Source organism: Lissotriton vulgaris, chromosome 9, assembly GCF_964263255.1.
Source record: "Lissotriton vulgaris chromosome 9, aLisVul1.2, whole genome shotgun sequence".
Classification (NCBI taxonomy): domain Eukaryota; kingdom Metazoa; phylum Chordata; class Amphibia; order Caudata; family Salamandridae; genus Lissotriton; species Lissotriton vulgaris.
In genome coordinates this window covers 1,134,869,280-1,134,889,219 of record NC_141697.1, presented here as the reverse complement: position 1 = coordinate 1,134,889,219, position 19,940 = coordinate 1,134,869,280, and the positions used below count along the sequence as shown (strand labels likewise).

Below are 19,940 nucleotides of genomic sequence, written 5' to 3'. Positions count from 1 at the left end.
TGCTGAAACCACTGCCTGCAGAGGCACCACTGGAGAGCCGTTGTGTGCCAGTAGGCATACAGACCATGAGGATGCAGGAAGCCAGCAGACCTAGCAAGCGATTGACTGTCAGGACTGGAATCTGAGCTCCCTTTTACGTTGGAATCATACTCTGAATGTCCCCCATTTTTAGGGAGGAGGAAAAGCTCAAAGGGATGTTATGTCCAGTACTGCTTCTATAAACAGAAGGGAACGTGAGAGCTCAAGATGAGACTGTCATGTTGATGGAAAAACCCAATTCAAACAGCAGGGATGATGTTGCTTGCAGGCATGCAATTGATGCTACACAGTCTGCAGCAATCTGGCTCCGAACAGCCATTAATTCAGGTACAAGAATACTAAGATCTCTAACCTCTGTAGTTGGGTCCCAACCATTGGCCTCACCTTTGTCGATACTCACTCAAGGAGTCAATGTTAATTTGAACAGGAGGACCACAAACAGGTAGTGAGTGGACCCTACCATGAAGCGCATTGATTGCTGGCCCATAAAATCAGGCTGTCACCCTATCTGCCTTGTGCCTCTCTACTGCAGTGTTCGCCTTACCATTAAAGAGTCCTGCTCCATCACAAGGTGTATGCCTCAAATATGTTTGAACATCTCCAGAGAAGCCAGTTAGGCTACAGAGTAGCTCATACCTCTGGCTAGCGATATGACAGTTTCCTGACAGCTCTAATTATTTTACTTGATGTGTCTTGCCCATCCCGAAAGACCTCTGCAAAGTGGATTCTAAGGTGTTTGGGAAAATTTGGGACTACCATTTGTGCCATATCCCAGCGGGCATGTCTATACTTCCCCAACAAACAAGCTGCATCAGTCAGCCTGGTGTAGTGGCAGGTTGACAGATGGGAAGATCTTTTTTCCAAGTGCTGCTAGCCTTTTTGACTATGAGGGCTATGAGGAAGGAGCCTGGGTTCTGTTTCATACGTGAGGAGGCTTGCACAATTAGGCTTTTTATTGGGAATTGATGGACAGACGAAGAAATCAAATTCTCTGAAACTGGTCTATAGTGCTTGAAAATTACCCAGTTTACTGACAAGGCAGACATGAGCTTTTCCATGCCAATGTCACTAGGTACAGGAGCGCTTCATTGAAAGGCAGCAAAGCTGCAGAAGTCCTGGACGAGAACTTAGAGACTTCAGTTAGGATGTTAGACTTTGTTACCACTAATGGAAAGGGAAGTCCAAGAACATCAGCAGCCTTTCTGAGCAGTATGTAGAAATACACCACTTGAGAGGAAGTCAGATCTGAGGACCAAATTATCTGAACTTCTGTGGTGCCATCCAGTCTGCTGCCCTGTTGCAATTCCAAGTAATCTGTCTTTCCAGAAGATAGAGGCAGAGGCAGATTGGCTGCCACGAGGCTTTCATAAGTATCATACTGGGTTGGGCCAGGTACTTTAAGTGGGTCAGAATCAGAATCAAATATATCAGGCATTACACTCGTTTGAATGATCTTGCTGCTCCTCCCCTAATCTTTCCTCCTCCACAATCTACTGGGCTTCTGTCCTAGATCTCTGTAGTTTACACCCCAAGGTTAGCAGGGGGCAGTAGTGGTACTTCAGAAATGGAGCTGTAGGTGAAGGCATAGAGCACATCAGGGTAAAGTCAACTGGTGAAGGTTTCAGTGTCAGGAAACCTCTGGATGGCATTGGTGACATTCCATGTGGAACAAAGGTCACAAAAAGCACTGCAATGGGACCCGCCGAAGGGAATCCGAACGGAGCCACTAAAGATCCATAAGACCAGAAGGCACTCCAACGTGGACCAATGCACACCTAAATATCTTCATCATAGCATGCATGAAGAATGCAGGATAGGCACTTGGAGTCGGGCACTGATGTGGCATCGGACATCAGTGGCTAAGGCACCAGGACGGGCGCTGGTGTCAGCACCAGTGCCAGCGATTCTGCTGCCAGACCTTCCCAGGAGCTCTAGCTCGAATGACTCAGCAGGAGGCAGATATTGTTGAAGTGATTTACCATTTAAAGGGTAACACCTCTTATGCGAGGAATCATCGTGCCAACTCTTCTTTTTGTGCTTCATGGGTTTTTTCTTCAATGAGTGTTATGAAGGAAAAGGACTGGAAGGGATCAGCAATGCAAGCAATGCCAAGCACAGTGCTCATTGCCAGTGCTGCCCATAAACATGCTTTCCTTGCTCCCCTTAATGGTTTTTGAGTGCAGAAGACCACACTTATCGCATGACCTCAAGTCATGACTGGACCCCAAGCACCAAAGGCACACCTCATGCAAGTCCGAAATGGACATCTACCCATTATAGTCGCAACAGGACTAAACGCCTGACTTTCTTGGGCGAGACTGTCCTAGGACTGCACTCAAATTATGAAAATAAATTCTGAAGAAATCGAAAAGCAAAGGAAAGACAAGCTCTAGATCTGTGTCAAAGGACATGGAAAAAAGGAAATGGACGGCAGTGCACCATGATTGGAGCAGTATGGCTTCCGTAGTGCTTCCAGTGCCAAAATGGAGCCTAAACTCTCTACCGGCACACGAGAGCAATGGAAACGTTTCCAGATCCAGTCTGCCATCAGGGGATACTGGACATGTGAGAAACTTTCAGATAGAAGTATCCGACAGAATAAAACAGCTTTGTAGAGCACCGGGCAAAATGGCCAGTTGGGGGACCTGTGTAAATGTAACCCGCAAAGTAGACATAAAAGAAGTGTTTATGCAAATAAGGTTTCATCACTGTAATACACTGACACATAATACATTGCATCGCTACATACACATTTTACTTCTGGAACATGCACAATGTTTTTTCAGGATTAGAGAATGGGTTTAAGCCGTCATCACCGACGCTACGGTGTATATGGCATATCTGACCAGTGATAACACTGTGCCCATTCCTATCAACTGCATGACCAAAAGTTTTTCTTGCTGATCCCAGATGTTGGTTTGCAGCCTTTTCTCTAAGTGAGGTAACAAACCTACAACTTGCTTGCAGAATGTCAGGCATTCCCTCAGGACACACACAATAAAACATATTTTTTATACAAAGCATCTGGAAACAGTTGTGGAATGTTTGGCCTGATTAGTTGAGTAGAACGTGAGATGAATTTTGACTTTACCAATCAGGGTGAAGCATTACACATCTAATAATACATACATACATACAAGCACATATTAAACCACCAGATTCACACTGCTTTCGTGACCAGTGTTGCATGCTACCACGGTCCTCACCTCACTCCGCTCCCCCATCCATTGCCACCAATTCCCTCCTTATGTTTTCCATTCCCATGCCCTCTCCTCCTTTGTTCCCCTTCTAATAACCCACCTCTTTTCTCTGGCCTTTCCTCCTTCTTCACTCTAAAATTGCAACAGACCGGCCTGCTTCTTTTTATTCATCCAACCATCAGCAGCTCCAAATTTGTACTGTTTTGTATTATTATTTTGAAACGCGCCCTGGATAAGGGTGCTATAGAAAACTAAACAAATGAATAAATTCAAAGAGTTACAAAACACTGATTTTCAAACTGTCATATGAACAATAATGCATATTTATGTACTGTAAACACTCTACTGTACCTTTAGCAGCTGAATTGTTCTGTGGAGACACTGAGGGTCTCCTCTGCTGGAGAAACACTCCTGGTGCCAAGGGCTGAGAACCCCGGTTCACTTGCGCTACCCCAAACGTGCTTGCCCCAGCGGTGTATTCATGATCTGCTACGGATGTTGGACTGAGATCCAGCTTAGAGGGTTCAGGAGAACTGCTTTCCTGAGGAGGGAGCTTAATTGTGTGGTTGGATGAGAGCTTCTTTTTGGTATTCTTTTTCTTCTTGATTTTTTGTTCCTCCTTAAATGGAAGCAAACGTGCAAACAAACCCTCTTTAGTACTCAAGCCATCTACAACAATCACCACATTGTATCTCTTGGTCATTTTATGTAAAGCTTTGTGCAAAAATGCACATGCAACTCCATTCAGCACATATTAACAGGCATGCAGTGGTAATGATCACTTGTGCATTTTATAACATATTCAATCTGCGAACATGGTGGCAATAAACACTTGTAACCCTTCATTAACATAAAACCAAACAGACGTACAATTTGCATTTCATTCAGTCAGGATATGCTCCTACTGCCCAGCCTACAGGTCCCTATGTTCGGATCCTAAGATTTTCAATCAAATGGCTACCCTCCAGTTGACTATTACTAGGGTCTAATATTTGCAGCGATACAAAATCTCTCAGATCTACGGTTGCAAACTCAACATAAAGTCAATTTATCAACTCGTGTATACTCAGTTCAGTTATGGAACTTGCTAGTCACCTTTCTTTTCTGGGAAAAACAATTCTGCTAATCCATAACGTAAAATTAATTTGTAGATACTATTTAATATATTGATCATAGATCGTTACCGTGCCTAGGGAAACAACAGTTTTCATACAGAGGGCTCAATTTTAAAATGGATTCTACCGTCTGCACAAAATCAGATTGGAAAAATGTGCATTTTGCATCACGCGAGTTTGCGACGAGAACTTATGAACGTACAGAATATGCTGCATGTGATCATTTTTCACAAACATCTTTGTCCGGCACACATTTTGCACATATGGAAGCATGTGGGTCTAACAGGAGTACATTTCAGTACACACCTCATTTACGAACATGAGCATCAACCGCAGGAGGAGACATTGCAGGCCATAGGCACAAATGCCCCATCAGTAGGTGCGCAATGTCCATAAGGCTCAAAGAGCTTCAGCGCCCCCCCATCGTGTGTGTCAGCCCAGGCTAAGACAGCTTCCCAGGCACACACACAGACGGATTTTGGGCTGCTGTGGGCTGGCTGGTCTGTGGTCTATTGCAGCCGCACCCGAGTACTTCACAGGTGTTTAAAAGACTATTCACTTGTTAACAAGGCTTTGTTGTTTTTTCACCCCTTCTTAGAGCCCCTGCATCTCCTCTCTGCCTATTGCTGAAAGAATTAGCCCCCCCCCGAAATGTTTATTAAACCCCCCGAAATGTGTCTCCAGTTGCGCCGCTGCCCATCAACACTGTCACTCTGTACTGCACCACTCATGATGACACACATACATACATGAGCGGCCAAGCCCTAACACAGATGTGGAAAAGTACGCAACATTTTTGACACATGGGGACTCTTTAAAGCACATATATGCCAGTGCTGCAGCCATTGGTGACGCTGCTATGAGGGCAGACGTCTACAGACTGCAGTCACCAGGCGCACGTGACTCATGGAAGCTAAGCATGAATACATGTTTGCATGCTCTGACGCAATGTCAGATGCCACAGCCCAAAGAATGTAACCGCGCATTTGCAACGGTGAATTTGCCAGTCACATTTATGTTCAATTTTTGTAAATCGTGATATTGAGTCTAATTCTTATTAATACTGTTTTTTTGCCATTGCACTGTTTATCTTCCTTTGCTTCTTGGCCTTACTGTGATTTTAGAAGTATTATCTAGTTTGCTAGAACTATTTATCGTTATTCCAAAAGAAAGGCACACAGTACAATACAATTATACAGCACAATGCAGTAAACCTCTACTGGCACGAATAAAGATACAATTGACTCGAATTGCCATCCCTTTAGAGTTAGAAAAAGTAAAATGCGGAAGGGAGCAGAGAAATACAGCTGCTGCTGCATCCTTTGTGCTCGTTTATTCATCACTCAAATGCATGCAATAGGATGCCAGCTTCATGATAAAGGAAATAACTTTGCCTTTAATATGAGAAAAAATATTTTCTACACGCACATTACTGTCAAGAGGTGAATAAATGGAGGGGAGGGCAAGGCAGAGAGGGTGAGAAGGAGGCGACACAGGGCAGGTAAGGGGGAAGGCGCAGGAAGAGGAGGGAAGGACAAGAAAGGGACCGTGGACCCCCCTGAGCAGAGTCAGTGGCATAACGCAACATGATGCGCCCCCCTGCAGAATGTACTGGCCTAGGGCAGCATGGGGCCCTCTGAAGGGATGTTGGGTCCCTGAAAGGTTGGGCCCTCCCTCCACAGGGGCTTGCTTTAAGCCCCTGAGTGGAGTTTGCGCAGAAGCAAAGCAGGAGGGAGGGTTCGCCCTGCGCTTATGTTGTTATCCAAGACAGGTAACACGAGGACAACTGGGTTGGATAAAACCCTTATTACGCATGCGCCTCTAGACACATCATCTCTCGGTCTGCGCCACATAAATCGTGTCTTTTCGGCGTTGAGCATGTAAGGCCTGCCCTCTGCATCTGGGAGATAGTCTGAGGAGCGCAGTCCACGGTGCCTCGCACACGCGTCAGCGGCCCAGCAGGAAGCAGATCCGGTCTGCCATCGCCCGGCTGCTGCCACCAGGCGCTCTCGCTGTAATGTGGTGACTGAGATCAGAATAACCAGAGCCAGGAGGGCCTGCTCGCCTCGAAGCGTCTAGATTATTCACGCCAATGATGCTATGAATACCGATGCTGGCACAGAGCAAGTCAGAATTGCAGATGTGTGAGGGTATTGAAAATAGTTTATTAATCATTATCCAAGCCAACCTCCTGCAATGAAGAAATGGAATGATTCATGGCATGATGAATGGCTGATTCAGTCCTCCTCTGACGTCACCACGTGCACTGCAGAGTTTGCTGAGACGTGTCAGTGACTGGCATTTTACTGGTGTTTCTGCCTCACATGGGCAGTGTGTGAGGGGCAGTGATAAGGCGAGCACAGGTGCCACCGATTTACAGACTTCCCCTGCCCCCACCTCCACCATCTAACCCCCCAACCTAGCATCCTCTTCTCTGTCTCCTCTCAGAGGCTGGAGAGAAGGCCTCGCTTGCCTCGAAGCTGCTGCATTATTCACTCCAGTACTGGTCTTAAAATAATATAGTTCACGTAATTGTCTCCTGGCAATGAAAGTAATGGGTGTTAACATTATCCAACTCATTATTATGTGCAATAAAGGTTTAATGCCATGGACGTCCATTTTCCTGCACTGCAATATCAGTTTTGTATTAAAGATGGGCTCCTCCGCTCCTACATTGCAATGAGGTTGTTCCAAGCTTTGCAAGCATCTGTTTGCTGCAAACTATAGAGCCGGAGCTGTCCAATCAAATGCTCCCATTGCGCAAGAGCAGCAAAGTCAATGCACATGTTGATCATCTTCAAATAATTGTGCGTTTTTCCCTACGTAGTGTGGACTATCGAAGCTAACAAGAAGGGTTGAGTGGAATCTTCCTTTCGACTATCCAAAAAGACTGCAAGGCACGGTTCTAGTTACCGGTGGGACAATATGGCCCTTTTAGCTCTATTTCTTTTAACTGTTTTCAAATTATTTACATCAATTTACATCTGATGTAACTCATTTGAGGTTTTATTTTGTGTTGCTGCTGCATTACATGAGCTCTTTACTTCGATTACCATAACATCGAATAAAGTTTAATGAACTGAACTGGATTCTTCTGGGGGCGCAAAGAACTGAAACATGTAGGCCTGATGTTTCCTAGCCCAGACATAGACAAGCCGACCAGACCTGTGCATCACTTTTCCTTTCTTTCATTACGCCCCTTGCCACCTTTGCTCTGCCACTGGTACCCGACATGCTGCCAGTAATGGAATTAAGGCCTTGTTTAAGCATCTTAACACAGAATTCCAACATGACGCCCCACTCCCTAAAATCCTCTGTGCTGTATCCAGTGAGCTCTCTCTGCCTGGCTGTCATGGGGTCTGTCTCACTGGGGCAGCAAGAGGCGCTTACTAGCCACGTGTGCATCGCAGAGTTAGCGATTTAATGAAATGGGAACCTGGCCCTTTCTTTGACAACAAGAATTGCTAACAACATCAGAATCTAAGTGAACTTGGCACCGAAATTGACATATCTAATGAGTCATTATTGCAGCCATTTCCTTCTCTAATTGTGTTAATGAGACATCAGTCACATCCAGTTTTGAAGGTGAATTTAAGTTGTTACAATAAATTACTAGCAGTTTTCGGAAGTCTCTCTTCTCTCCAGGCCACCAACTGTTTGTCATTACATTATTGTGCTGATCGGCAGCTGCTAGCATCACCCCAAGTTTAACAGCACCAGATCTGAGGTTTATTCTTGCACTGTAGAAATATGACCATTTTAGTAGCTTGAGTAAGGAAAAAACAACATATTGCTCCTTCAATTATGGTTATTAGGCAGATTCCAACTTTCTTCTTCAATGAGTTTGCACCACATCAAATCAGGTTTAATTTGATTACATTGGTTATAAAATGTATGCTTCATACTGAACAATCATGAAATATATAGAGTTTTTACCGCGCCACACTGAACTGAATTTATTATCCTAGTGAGTCATATAAGTTAATTGACATTAATGCTCCTAAATTGAATCAGCAGCGAATCTGATGAATAAAGACTAATTATGAGGAGCAGAGGCATAAATTGGTTCAGATGCAATGGTTGGTGCCTGGTGCACAATATTTTAAAAAAATATATATATTTTACCCCTTAGACAGGAGGCGATAAATCGATATAAACAATTCAGTCAGTCAGTCAAAATACTTTATTTCGATAAATCAATATCATAAAAAGAGACAATAGCACTATACAGAATACAGACAATCTAAAAACAGGATTTATACAGAATAAAATCACAATTAATTAGTTTACACAGTCAGAAATGTTAAAAAAAGGGTATTAAAAAATTGTTGAACTAGAACGTTTAAAATACATTTGAAAAAGACAGATCAGTTACATAGGAATACCGGGTATCATTATTTATAAAAAAGGAAGACACATATATCAATTTCATTAAATCTCATTCCTTAAAAAATTCCAGTTTTGAAAACATTGTACATAGCTTTCCTCCATTTTAAGATAGCATTTTAAGGGTTATTGGTCGTCTTCCCATTCTTAATTCTAACAGCTCCCACTAGGAAGTTGGCAACATGAAACATGATCCTAGGGGTCTGCAATAACTGTAAAAACAAGAGTGCTGGTTTGACTTGAATGAACCCTGCCTCCTTTAGAATAGGAGTCAAAAATTTCGCCCTTACAGCCGTGTAATGTCCACAGAACATCAGGAAGTGCATTGTATTCTGGGTCGAGAAGTTGTCACAAGAACACGGCATTGCATTTTCAGGGGTACTCCAAGTTGGAAAATGGCCAAGGTTCAGGTGGATCAAATTGAACCGAAATCGGGTTAAAAGGAACCGGTGATATGGTTTATTTACAGTAGTTAGATACAATTCGGGGCCTACTTGTGTACTCATAATGATGTTAGCCCTCACCGTGGGTTTTTTAAATTCCATTTGTTACCTCTCCAGGCTTAACATTTCTCCCATTGTGCCCTTAATCAAGGCAATGTCCTTTGTTGTTATGGACTCCGGAGAGAAAAAAAGCTCTGGTCTCCCTAGCTTAACAAAACTGTCTTTAATATATGCTAACCACAAGATTTTATTGGCTTTGTCCAGCTGTAAGCAGTCTTTTAGAATTATATGATTGAGAGGGATTTCCTGGTTCAACCAGATCTTTAGCCATGCTAGAAGGGGGGCCGTTTTTATCAGATCTGCTATAAATCCCACTCCTAATTCAGTATGTATTATATATGATGGAGTGGACTGTGGCACATAGAGGACAGCTCTTAAAAATTTGTTCTCAGTAGTCTGTATACTGTCCAAAGAACAGTATCCCCAAATTGCACTACCATATGTAGCCACCGCAAAGCATTTAGCTTTGTAGATTATCATTAAAGATGCTATTGGCCTTGCCCCCAATTTTTTCGAAAAGCCCTGCAGGGCGGAAGATGTTCTTGCAAGGGAGATGTTTCTATTTTTTAACTGAGGACCCCAGTTCCCTTTCTCATCGAAAGTGATCCCCAAGTATGGGAACGTGGCTACTCTACAAAGTTCTTCTTTACCACATTTAAACGTTTTTAGGTTCCTATTTTTGCTATTTCTACCCATTATCATGATTTGAGACTTTTTAACATTTATCTTAAGGTCCAGAGAACCCATAAAGTCTTCAAATACGTCCAAGAGGCGTTGTAAACCAACACCGGTCCGTGAAAGCAAGACGGCATCGTTCGCGTATAGAAGAACTGGGATTCCAAGCTCTTCTATACTCGGGATGTCAAGGGATGCTTCTTTTAACGCTGGTTCCAGTGCATTTATATAAATGGTAAATAGGAGGGGTGCCAAAATGCACCCCTGCCTAACCCCCTTTCGGAGTTGAAATGACTGGTACAACAACCCTCCGATGTAACCCTAACGGAGGCTAGGAGGCCAGAATGCAAATCCGCTAGGAGATTTACTAACGCCCTGTCCAGACCTAAATCAATCAAAATTTGCCACAGTTTCGAACGATTTACAAGGTCAAAAGCTGACGAGAGGTCCATGAACCCCAGGTACATGCACCCCTCCTGGAGAAGTGTGGCTCAGGGGTTAGAGGAGGCAGACCGGGAAGCTGAGATCGGCCCTGGACCAGGGTTCAATTCCTCGGCGGGTCTTGGGCTACAAAATTCCACAGACTCGATAATTCTCGCTCCGGTGCCTTCTCGACTCAAGGGTTCACACTCTGCGACTCTGGGCAATAGCTTGCTTAATCTCCACAACGGCCCTTCATGGCGGGATGCCTGGCTTTCACCTTGTGGATACCCTGCCGGGGTTATCTCACAGGGGAATACCAGGACGGGTTCCCTAAGCAAGCGCTTAGATACCGACCTCGGTCAGTGATTTGCGCTATATAAATACATGTACATTTACATTTTACATTTACTTAGCCCTGGTATATTTTTCCACTAATAAGTGCAGATTGAGTCCTTGGTCCAACGTGCTCCTTTCAGGTCTAAATCCGTACTGTACATTTGATAAGACCCCTTTCTCATTTACCCATTCATTCAGTTTAGATAAAATAACCCGACCCAATATTTTCACAGAAGAATCAATCAGTGAAATAGGTCTGAAAACAGGTGGGGTCTTGCCTGTTACCCTTTTTATAGACCGGAATAATGATGGATTTTTTCCACGAGGCCGGGACATTGTCTTTGGTTAGGGCATTAAAAACATTACATAGGATTTTAGACCAAAATGTTGGGGCACATTTAAAGACAGACTGGGCCCGGAGCTTTATTTTTCAGGGTCAGATCTATTGCCCTTTCAACTTCTGCAGGCTCAAAAATTACAACAGTGCCCTCGATGTTATGAATAATGCCCTCAATTTGTACATCGTTGCTAACATCAGAGTATATTTTACTGAAATGTTGGATCCAACCCTCATCCGTGATGTTTGCTTCAAGAGGGGTATTTTCCTCCCCCGAAAATAATGGCTGATTTATGATCTTCCAAAATAAACCCCTATTTTTTAGGGTTTCTGGGTCGAGTAGTTGGGCCCAAGCTGCATCCTTCAGCTCCTTTCTTTCTTTCTAGGATAGCTTTTTTATATATACTCCTTAAAGTAGCAATATGTACACAATTTTTTGGCGTGGCTTTCAGGGCCTTAAGTAGATCTCCATGGGCTTTAGAGCAGTTTTTGTCGAACCACCTTTTACCTTGTAGCGGCTTCTGAGTTAGTTCAACCTGTAAACTATGGTTTATTTCTAGACAGATATTGTCAAATGCAGGAATAACATATTTATTTTCTATCCGGTTTGCTAGGCATGTTGCCACTTCATCCTCTACCTTGATCAATACCTCTTGAAGGAATGTTTCAGGGACTATTTTTGTCCATTTTAACCTTCGCCTCTGGTCTTTAACGGAGACGTTTAGCCCCCCTCTATGTACCACCGTTTTTAGTGATAGTAGATCCGAGTACTGTAATTCCAATAAAACAGGGTTATGATCACTAAAAACTGATACCTCTGTCCGATAATTTAAAACCTTACTCAACAAAAAAGAAGACATAAAAATATAGTCAATAACAGTGCCATCATCAGTTCCTTTAAATGTAGGGGACATACTTTTACCCTCCCCGCAGCCTGACTCATATAGATTCTATCTGGCAAGGAAGTTTTCTAAAAACTCCCCCCGCCTGGTGTGTTCCAGATGGATAGATAAAGAGAGGGGCGGACCTTCTTCATCCTGACTAATGCACGGTAGACTGCAGGGATGGATGTTAAAGTCCCCCAAAAAAATTATCTCAAAAGTATTTACATTAACACTATAGGCTGACAAAAATTTATCCAGTGCATCCAAATTATGACCGGTACAATCATTACCATTTGAGTTATAAAAATTCACAAATAAGATCTTGGCCTTATCCTGGGTAGAAAGTTCAACAATTAGACAATTATCAGAACCTGAGTTACACTGTGTCATTTTGCCTTTTACATCAAGTTTGAATAGAGTTAGTAAGCCACCCTTGGCTCTACCTGCAGCACTACTAGTTGCAGGGATGCAAAAGTGACTGTAGCCATCCAGTGAAAAGCTATTGACTTGGTCCCATGTCTCTTGTAAGGCAATAATATCAAAAGTTTGTAACTTATTCGCCACTCACCATTTCCGACTTTTGTCTTAATGCCAGCAATATTCCAGGTAACAATTTTAAAGGAGGGTAAACAATTCGATACAAAATCCCCTGCAGCATAATCTAAAGATATATATATGTATATATATATTATGTCAAAATAAATTTACTTTTACAGAAACGCATTCAACGTTTAAAACTGACTGGATGTAAGCAGAGTTTCTTTCGAAATGGGATTCCGGGGGCATTTTTATAAGTTAATCGAAACTAAAATAGGGTAAGCTACATTCTGCTCTCCAAATGTATAATTTATGCTAGGACTGAAATAATGCAAAAGCTGTGGGACTGTTTAAGTACACTAGACACAGGAGCGGGAGTGCACAACTTTTATAGATGGCGCAGTGAACCCATGTGACAGAGAATGTGTTTCTCTCTGGCTACTGGGGCTGTAGTGGAGCAATATGAGTTTTGTGGAAAATATGGCATACAATGACATGGATGAAGCAAGTGAAAAATTGGCGAATGTCTTTTTAAAGTCTTCATAGTTTTATATAGAAATGTAATGCACTTCTAATAGTTTGTTAGATGATATTTTGATATGTAGTTTCCGAAGTTCCTTTTACCTTTTGGCATTTTATTGAGACGAATAAATGTAATATGATGATAATTAGTTAAAGGGTGAGGTGTGGGTCCAGAAAAATACTGAGTGTACACAATATTGCGAGTAGAGTATCGAGGACAAAAATATCAACAGGGAAGGATATATAAATTTTCTATACCTAACTGCGAATCTGTGTCCCTTGATGACGCATATATCTTCAAGGTACGCAGTTGTGGAGTTAAGAATATCAAATCCATACCTTCCATATTTTGATCATTATATTGTGGCCACTCAATATTCCTTCCACGATATTCTAGACTATAACATAACTAGAGTTATGAGCAATTTAAAAAAGACATTCATTATGGAACTGAAACCTAGACAATGTAGGCCATATTGACCCACACAACAAGCTTCCAAATTGACTAACTGCAAACAGAAGAAGAATTATACATTTTCTGATTGAATGCAGTACAGAGTATTGGTAAACTTATCAAGCCAGGAGACAAACACAAAAAAAGAAAACCGATGCATAAATCCGAAATAGATTTTTGGGGATAAGCATGCATCATGAGTAGCATTACCTGATGAGATAATTTTGCCGCAGCTGCGGCCAGCCCAGTTTCAATGGAGGCAACTCTGGTACCCTCTCGAACAGGTCTGTCTTGCCGCGGTACCGAAGGGCCAACTCTTGCTAAATTTTTAAAAGAATGAATAGTAAGAGTGCTATTAAGAAAAAATATTACAGAAACTGCGATTGGTTAACATGTAACGCAACACAAAATACTGGTTACTGAGATCCTCAAGAAAAACAGAGACTGTTTCAGAAATAATCTGAGTGTGGAGGCTGCTCTTGATTTTGAATCTATTGCAGAAGTCATCCCAAGAATAGTGTCAGTTGCACACCACTTTCTCGGAGATTACACTATCGCCTTAGATGCAAGAATGGTTCAAACCGGTGTGTATGACTTAAAAAAAAGATATCTGCAAGAGCCAGAGTATACTCAGTCATCCCTCAAGATCTCTGGTGTTAACAAATATATGAGGATTCTCGGTAAGAGAAGACTAGAGAACAAAAAAATCAGAACTATTAAGTGTCAATACAATGCATTTCAGGAGCAGCCACCTCCGTCTGGGATTGCCTCCCTGATGATCTGAGATGATCAGAGCCTCAAAAGAAATTATGCAAAAAGCTGACAGTACATTTTTTTTAAAGTACTCCTGAAGTAGCCCACACACTTCCTTGATTTTCCTTCCTTTCCTACCTGTTTTGTAGTGCCTCTTTCTTCAGAATACCTCACTGTTACTTCTATCATTTCTCACCTTCACATTCCAATATTTTTGGTCCATCTGCATGCTGCTTAGGCTATGTGCTCTTCCCACTGTTACTGTCTCTCCTTCCAGTACTATTTGCTGAAATCTTTATCGTCTGAGCTACAGCAAACTTCCTTCTATTTTTTCCTCATCTTTTTAGTGTATCATCCTAAATCTGTAGCTCTCTTTTCTCTATTTTTCTTCTTTCTATCTACTAGGATTGTCACTGCCATTTGTTAAGCTCCTTGCTGAAGTAGATGTTACCGGGCCATGTTTAATGTTGATGTTTGATGTTAAAGTGGTTCCTTTGGAGGGAATGCATGTACCCTCATCTTTTGTTGGTGTCTACAGTACATCTATACCCCTCAGTACAGTAGCGCTTATACAAAATGCTAAAATACAAGATAAAATGAAAGCAGTGGATATTAGTTCATGACAAATGCACCATTTTGGAAGACTTTGTAGATGACCTCATTTCTGAACAGGAGGAACCGCGATCAGTGACTTACTATTAAAGGTTTGCATTTCCCACCTCCATTGTTCCACTCTGACATGTAATCACTGAGCCACAAATATCAATGCAACTTCTAAGTCTATGTACATTTCATATAGTCAGAATAGATCTTTTTCTACAATCGTTCACACCTGAAAGTAAAACATTTCCAATCCCATACATTTTCCCTTTAGTTTTAAATAACACTGGATCTTCTCTTTCAAACTCGGCTCGACAAAAGAACTCATGAGCTGAAGATCACTTCCATCACAGCCATGCCATCCGTATCATTTAGTAGTCATGTATCCTAATAGCTACTTGACCACTTTAAAAAAAACATAAACGCAAAGACTTAGTTTATTATAGAACATATTATAAATTGCCATGTCGGTTTAGAACCTGGACTATCATTTAGGGAATATTGTTATATCTTAATATTATAGCCAAAATATCGAGAGCAAAAATACTGCATGGTGAGTGCATTTAGGGAAATATAGATTTACTGTTTTTAACTCCACATCTGCATACCGTGGAAATATACATACGGTCAAGGTACGTAGATGTGGAATTAGAAATAGAAAATCTACACATACTTACCCGTCGATATTTTTGTCCTCGGGATTAAGATTATGATATTAAGGTATAACGATATTTCCTACTCGAAATGTAGGACCCACAATTCCTGTCACACATTCAGACTACATGATTAATATACAGGAACTTGGGAACCAAGCAGCCCTGAACAACATGTGCTCTGTTTTAGCCATAGTCGTACATGTGCACTTTTCTTATTAGGATCTTCATATCTTATTTTGTTTTCATTGTGGAAATTACCAACTATCAATTATCAACTCAGTTCAAGAATGCCTCAGTCAAGAAGATCCTTTGACATAATGCAGACTAGCACAAAGGTTTGCAGCATGTAAATGATGTATGGTCCAAGTTACTAAGAAGAAAAGAATTCAGAAGACTGGTTTAAACTGCTAATTTGCAAAACGAATAACAATAACTATAAAGCATATGAGAAGTGTCTGTCAATAATTTCCATGTATCTGCAACTGTCTCTAAAAAGCTTTTCCAATGAACATCACATAGCAGTGTAGAATCTTTATGCATCAAATAAGTAGTTATTTTTTCATTTCATGTTTTTAATCTGTTTCCTCCATATTGAATTAACAGTAAAACGAAACACCCACCAGTCGGGCTATAAGGAGCATCATCTGAGCTTTTTCTCTTCTTGGACCGGGATTTAAATACTGGGTGGTCTTCATCTGATTCCAGTGAAGGATAAACTTAGGAAGATAACAACACATTAGTCAGTCAGATTTGATCATTAAATCCGTTTTTTAATACTACCAGGTAAATTGCAAGATAAGCTGCATCACATTTGTGAAAAACAAAACTTACTTCCATTAATGGCATCAACACAAAATAGAGAAAAAAACATGTAAGATAAGAAGAGTGTAATGTGATGGAAAGTAAAGGTTGATGGGGCGATGGGAAAGAGAAAGATGAAAAAATGGTGTAAAAAAAGACTGCAACTAAGTTCAGTATTCAGAAAGAGTGGTTGAGCAGATGAGGTTCTGGCTTTCTCTCTCATACTCTCCTTGTCTGATGAATGTAGATTATTATTATATATATATATACGTGTGTGTGTGTGCGTGCATGTGTGAGTGTCTGTCTGTACCATATATTCCAATTTCTTTTTTTGGGGAAAAAATATGGACTTCATCTTGGGAGTGCTTTGCAGGACTTTATCAATATATTCTATAAAAGTAGTGATATCTTTTAGCACTGAGCACATGTTGGCTGGATATAATGAAACGACACCTTTAGTATGGAGGAACGGAATTGATAATTTCCAAGACGAGGGATGTTTTCTGCTACATTTGCACTGTGAAGGTTCACTGTCTAGGTAGCGCCAGTGTCAAAGAACAACGTGCAAACATTTCATAAATAGCCTTGACAACCTCAAAAGAGCGGCAAATGGCAGTGAGGTTACAGCACTTCTCAGAACCTTCTTTAGCTTTTTACACTTCCACGTATACCACTTTATTTAGAATCAAGTCCTGCGGCAGTATTATGAACGAGTGCATTGGTGCACAGCAGAGCTGTGATTCTCTTGAAGAAATTCCAGTGCACAATTCTCTGAGTCAGTGCATGAGATGCAGACAATACAGCTCGGAAAAAGGAATCAGTAAGTACTCACCTTTTCTGAGCTGTGCTGCCTGCAGCTCCTGCACTAACTCAGACAGTTTCAGAGTTGAGTGCATACTCTATTGACAATGCAATGGCTTAAGAAGAAGAGTGGCCAGCTGTGCTCTGCGACTGCACAGCCATTTATGATACAGTCTCTGGAGAGGACTACGAACCGTAACATGATACCCTTTTCTGCTTTTTCCCATAATAAGCACATACATTAACTCTTAAAATGTCAGCGTTAGTGCCTGGGCTGCAGACATCAGAGCTCATAAGCAAAGGCTAGTAATTGCCTCTTTAGGTTTCCAAGCTCTGCATGCACTCAGACATTCTGAGTTAATGTATGTGCAGTGCATGGAAAACCGAAATGCACCGACCCCCCCCCCCTCCCCCGCAGCATTGGCACAACAGAAAGAGTGAAAATACTTTGTTTGATTAATAAAAATCATTACAATGGTGAACATGCATCCATAATAAAACATATATCAGAATGGTTATTAAGATATTTACATTTGCACCATCACAACGAGTAAAGAAAGAGTGGCATCGTAATATGGCCCCTGATTTTGGTACATGAAATAACACACGTATTTGGCACTGCCTCATTTTATGTCTCAACCACAGGTGATGAAGTGTGGAGCTCTTCACAGCTCCGCTTTCTCTCCCACACTTTAGATTTTTATCTGAGTAGTCTAAAGTACACCCCTGGAGTCTAATTTTTAACTATACAGATGACAAGCAGCAACTATTTAAAACCTCGCCCATATTCTTGGACAGAAAGAAACACTTTTCACCGCCTCTTCCTGCAGTCGACCAGAGGATGGCTGATATTTGTTTTATTAATCAGAAGAGACATGCAATCAATTGGTAGGTCTGATGATTCCCTGCCCACTAGGCACTTATCAGATAGAGATGGGTTTGTCTCTTTAATCTGGGAAAGACTTGAAGAACATTTAAGTCATTACTGACCGAGCTCATGAAGTTGGGGCAGGTATCTGTGCAAGATATTTTTCTTTGGGATCCAAAAAAAGTTGTAAAGGGCTGAGCTTAGTAATTCCAGGTCAGGTGATCACATCGGCTGTGTTCCTGCAATGCCTTATTAGGCATCTTTTACATTTCCGAAATACTGAATGCACAGTTTGCAGCAGCTTCAAACTTCTACTGTTAAAACCATATTGGGGTTGTAGTGTGAGAATCACGTGCCTACACTTGGCGCTGGCTACCAGTCAGGAGGATGGAGTTCGAACCCTTCTATTTCATGGAAGGATCGATTCACCAAGACGGCGTTTTATTTCTGTATTAAACATTTGTTGTAGCTGCCATGATACTAGTCAGTACATTTGTATGTTCAGGCTCCAATTTCACAAATCCATAAGTTGCACGCGCAACGTAAGATGGCGTAATTTCACGTGAAAGGCCATTACATTACAGGATATGACAAAGCATGACACGAAGTAACACCACATCCTGAACCTATAGCCAGTGACGTAGCATGTGGGGGGTGGCATATATATATATATATATATATATATATATATATATATATATATATATATATATATATATATATATATATATATATATTTATTTTATTTTTTCTTTAGAATCTTGGAGAGTTTGAGTACTAAACCTGCATGTCCCAAAGCAGGGGCATTATGTTTTATGTTATGTTGTGATACATTACTGGTATTAGTTTAGTTCACTATCTGCGCTTAGTGTGGCCTTGTACCAGTGATAATTCATGTTACAAAGACCATTACACCCGAATATAAGCATTGTTACCATTCAATTTAGGTGTCAGTCTGCATTTAAACACAGAGGCTTATTTAGCAGAGATATATGCACCATTGTTAGTGGAAGTTTTGTCTGGAAAAAAAATTGTTTTTCTGAAAAAATAAGTATTTTTTGGCAGATTCAAAAATTGGTCTATGGCACGACAATGGGCATTTTTTCAATGCAACCAGAAAACCTGTTGATGCTGCATCTGATGCAACACAAAACATACTGCAGATGTCTTACACATATGATTACATGGTTTCCTCCTGCTAAACCACCTGTACATGGCACCTGCTTTTGTTGTAGGTTGTCTGGCTCATACCATCTGTTCAGAAGTGCTACTTCAATTGACAAGGGTGACTGCTTGGGTTTAACAATTATACTCACCAAAATCAGAATCCTTAAAACAGGCATCCATGTGGTCCTGGTACTGGTCCTCATAGTCATCAATGTCGATGATGTGTTTTATTGTTTTCTTGATAACACGTTTGCTTACAGTCTTGTTGCTGGCAGATTTCTTGGAGTTTTGAGTTGAGAGGCTGTTATTTTTAGCTTGGTTTGCACTCCAAGGCGACTGTATACAGGAATCTGAAGAGGAGAGGTTTGCCATGGATAACATGCCTTGGATTGCTTCCTGTGTGCTGGGTGATGCAGGCGGTTGACTGAATCAGAACATTAAAAAATACAGAAATTTTAGTAATTGGAGCATTTCTGACCCTTAATCACAGAATTTAGATCCGATTCAGAAAGAACAGATAATGATAAAAAAAAGACTGCACAGGATAACTAAAAAAGAAAGAAGTCTGCAGCCAAATCCACAAATTTAACTGTGATTAAATGTACGGTGTCAAGGATGATTACTGTGCCTTGCTTGACACACTGACTAATATCAACACAATTAGGACAAAATAAAAAAATAGAATATTATTTGACATTTTAGTAACTACTATCTACATTTTCTGACTGATATCCAGGCGAGGTGCTTGGTGAATCACACTCTTATAAGGCATTGTTAATTTCAAGAACTGCATTAATGCTTTCCAAAAGTAAATAATTAACACACGCTCAATAAAGACTGCATATAAATTTTTATAAACAATGTATAAACCAGAATGACAACA

At 41.2% G+C, this 19,940-nt stretch overlaps 1 protein-coding gene across 2 annotated transcripts in view; it reads right to left on the bottom strand.

The window, feature by feature from the left end:
• Nucleotides 1-19,940, bottom strand: part of PHF2 (PHD finger protein 2) — a 444,998-nt gene that overhangs the window by 25,631 nt on the left and 399,427 nt on the right. The window contains exons 18-22 of one of the 2 annotated variants that reach the window (XM_086939167.1): nt 19,207-19,481; nt 16,041-16,136; nt 13,622-13,731; nt 3,591-3,858; nt 3,340-3,490 (exon numbers count right to left, since the gene is read on the bottom strand). In XM_086939167.1, coding sequence (XP_086795293.1) covers nt 3,372-3,490; nt 3,591-3,858; nt 13,622-13,731; nt 16,041-16,136; nt 19,207-19,481 — 868 coding nt within the window. In that variant the 3' untranslated portion in view covers nt 3,340-3,371. The remainder of the gene's footprint in view (nt 1-3,339; nt 3,491-3,590; nt 3,859-13,621; nt 13,732-16,040; nt 16,137-19,206; nt 19,482-19,940) is intronic. The other variant, XM_086939168.1, reaches the window with a different exon arrangement.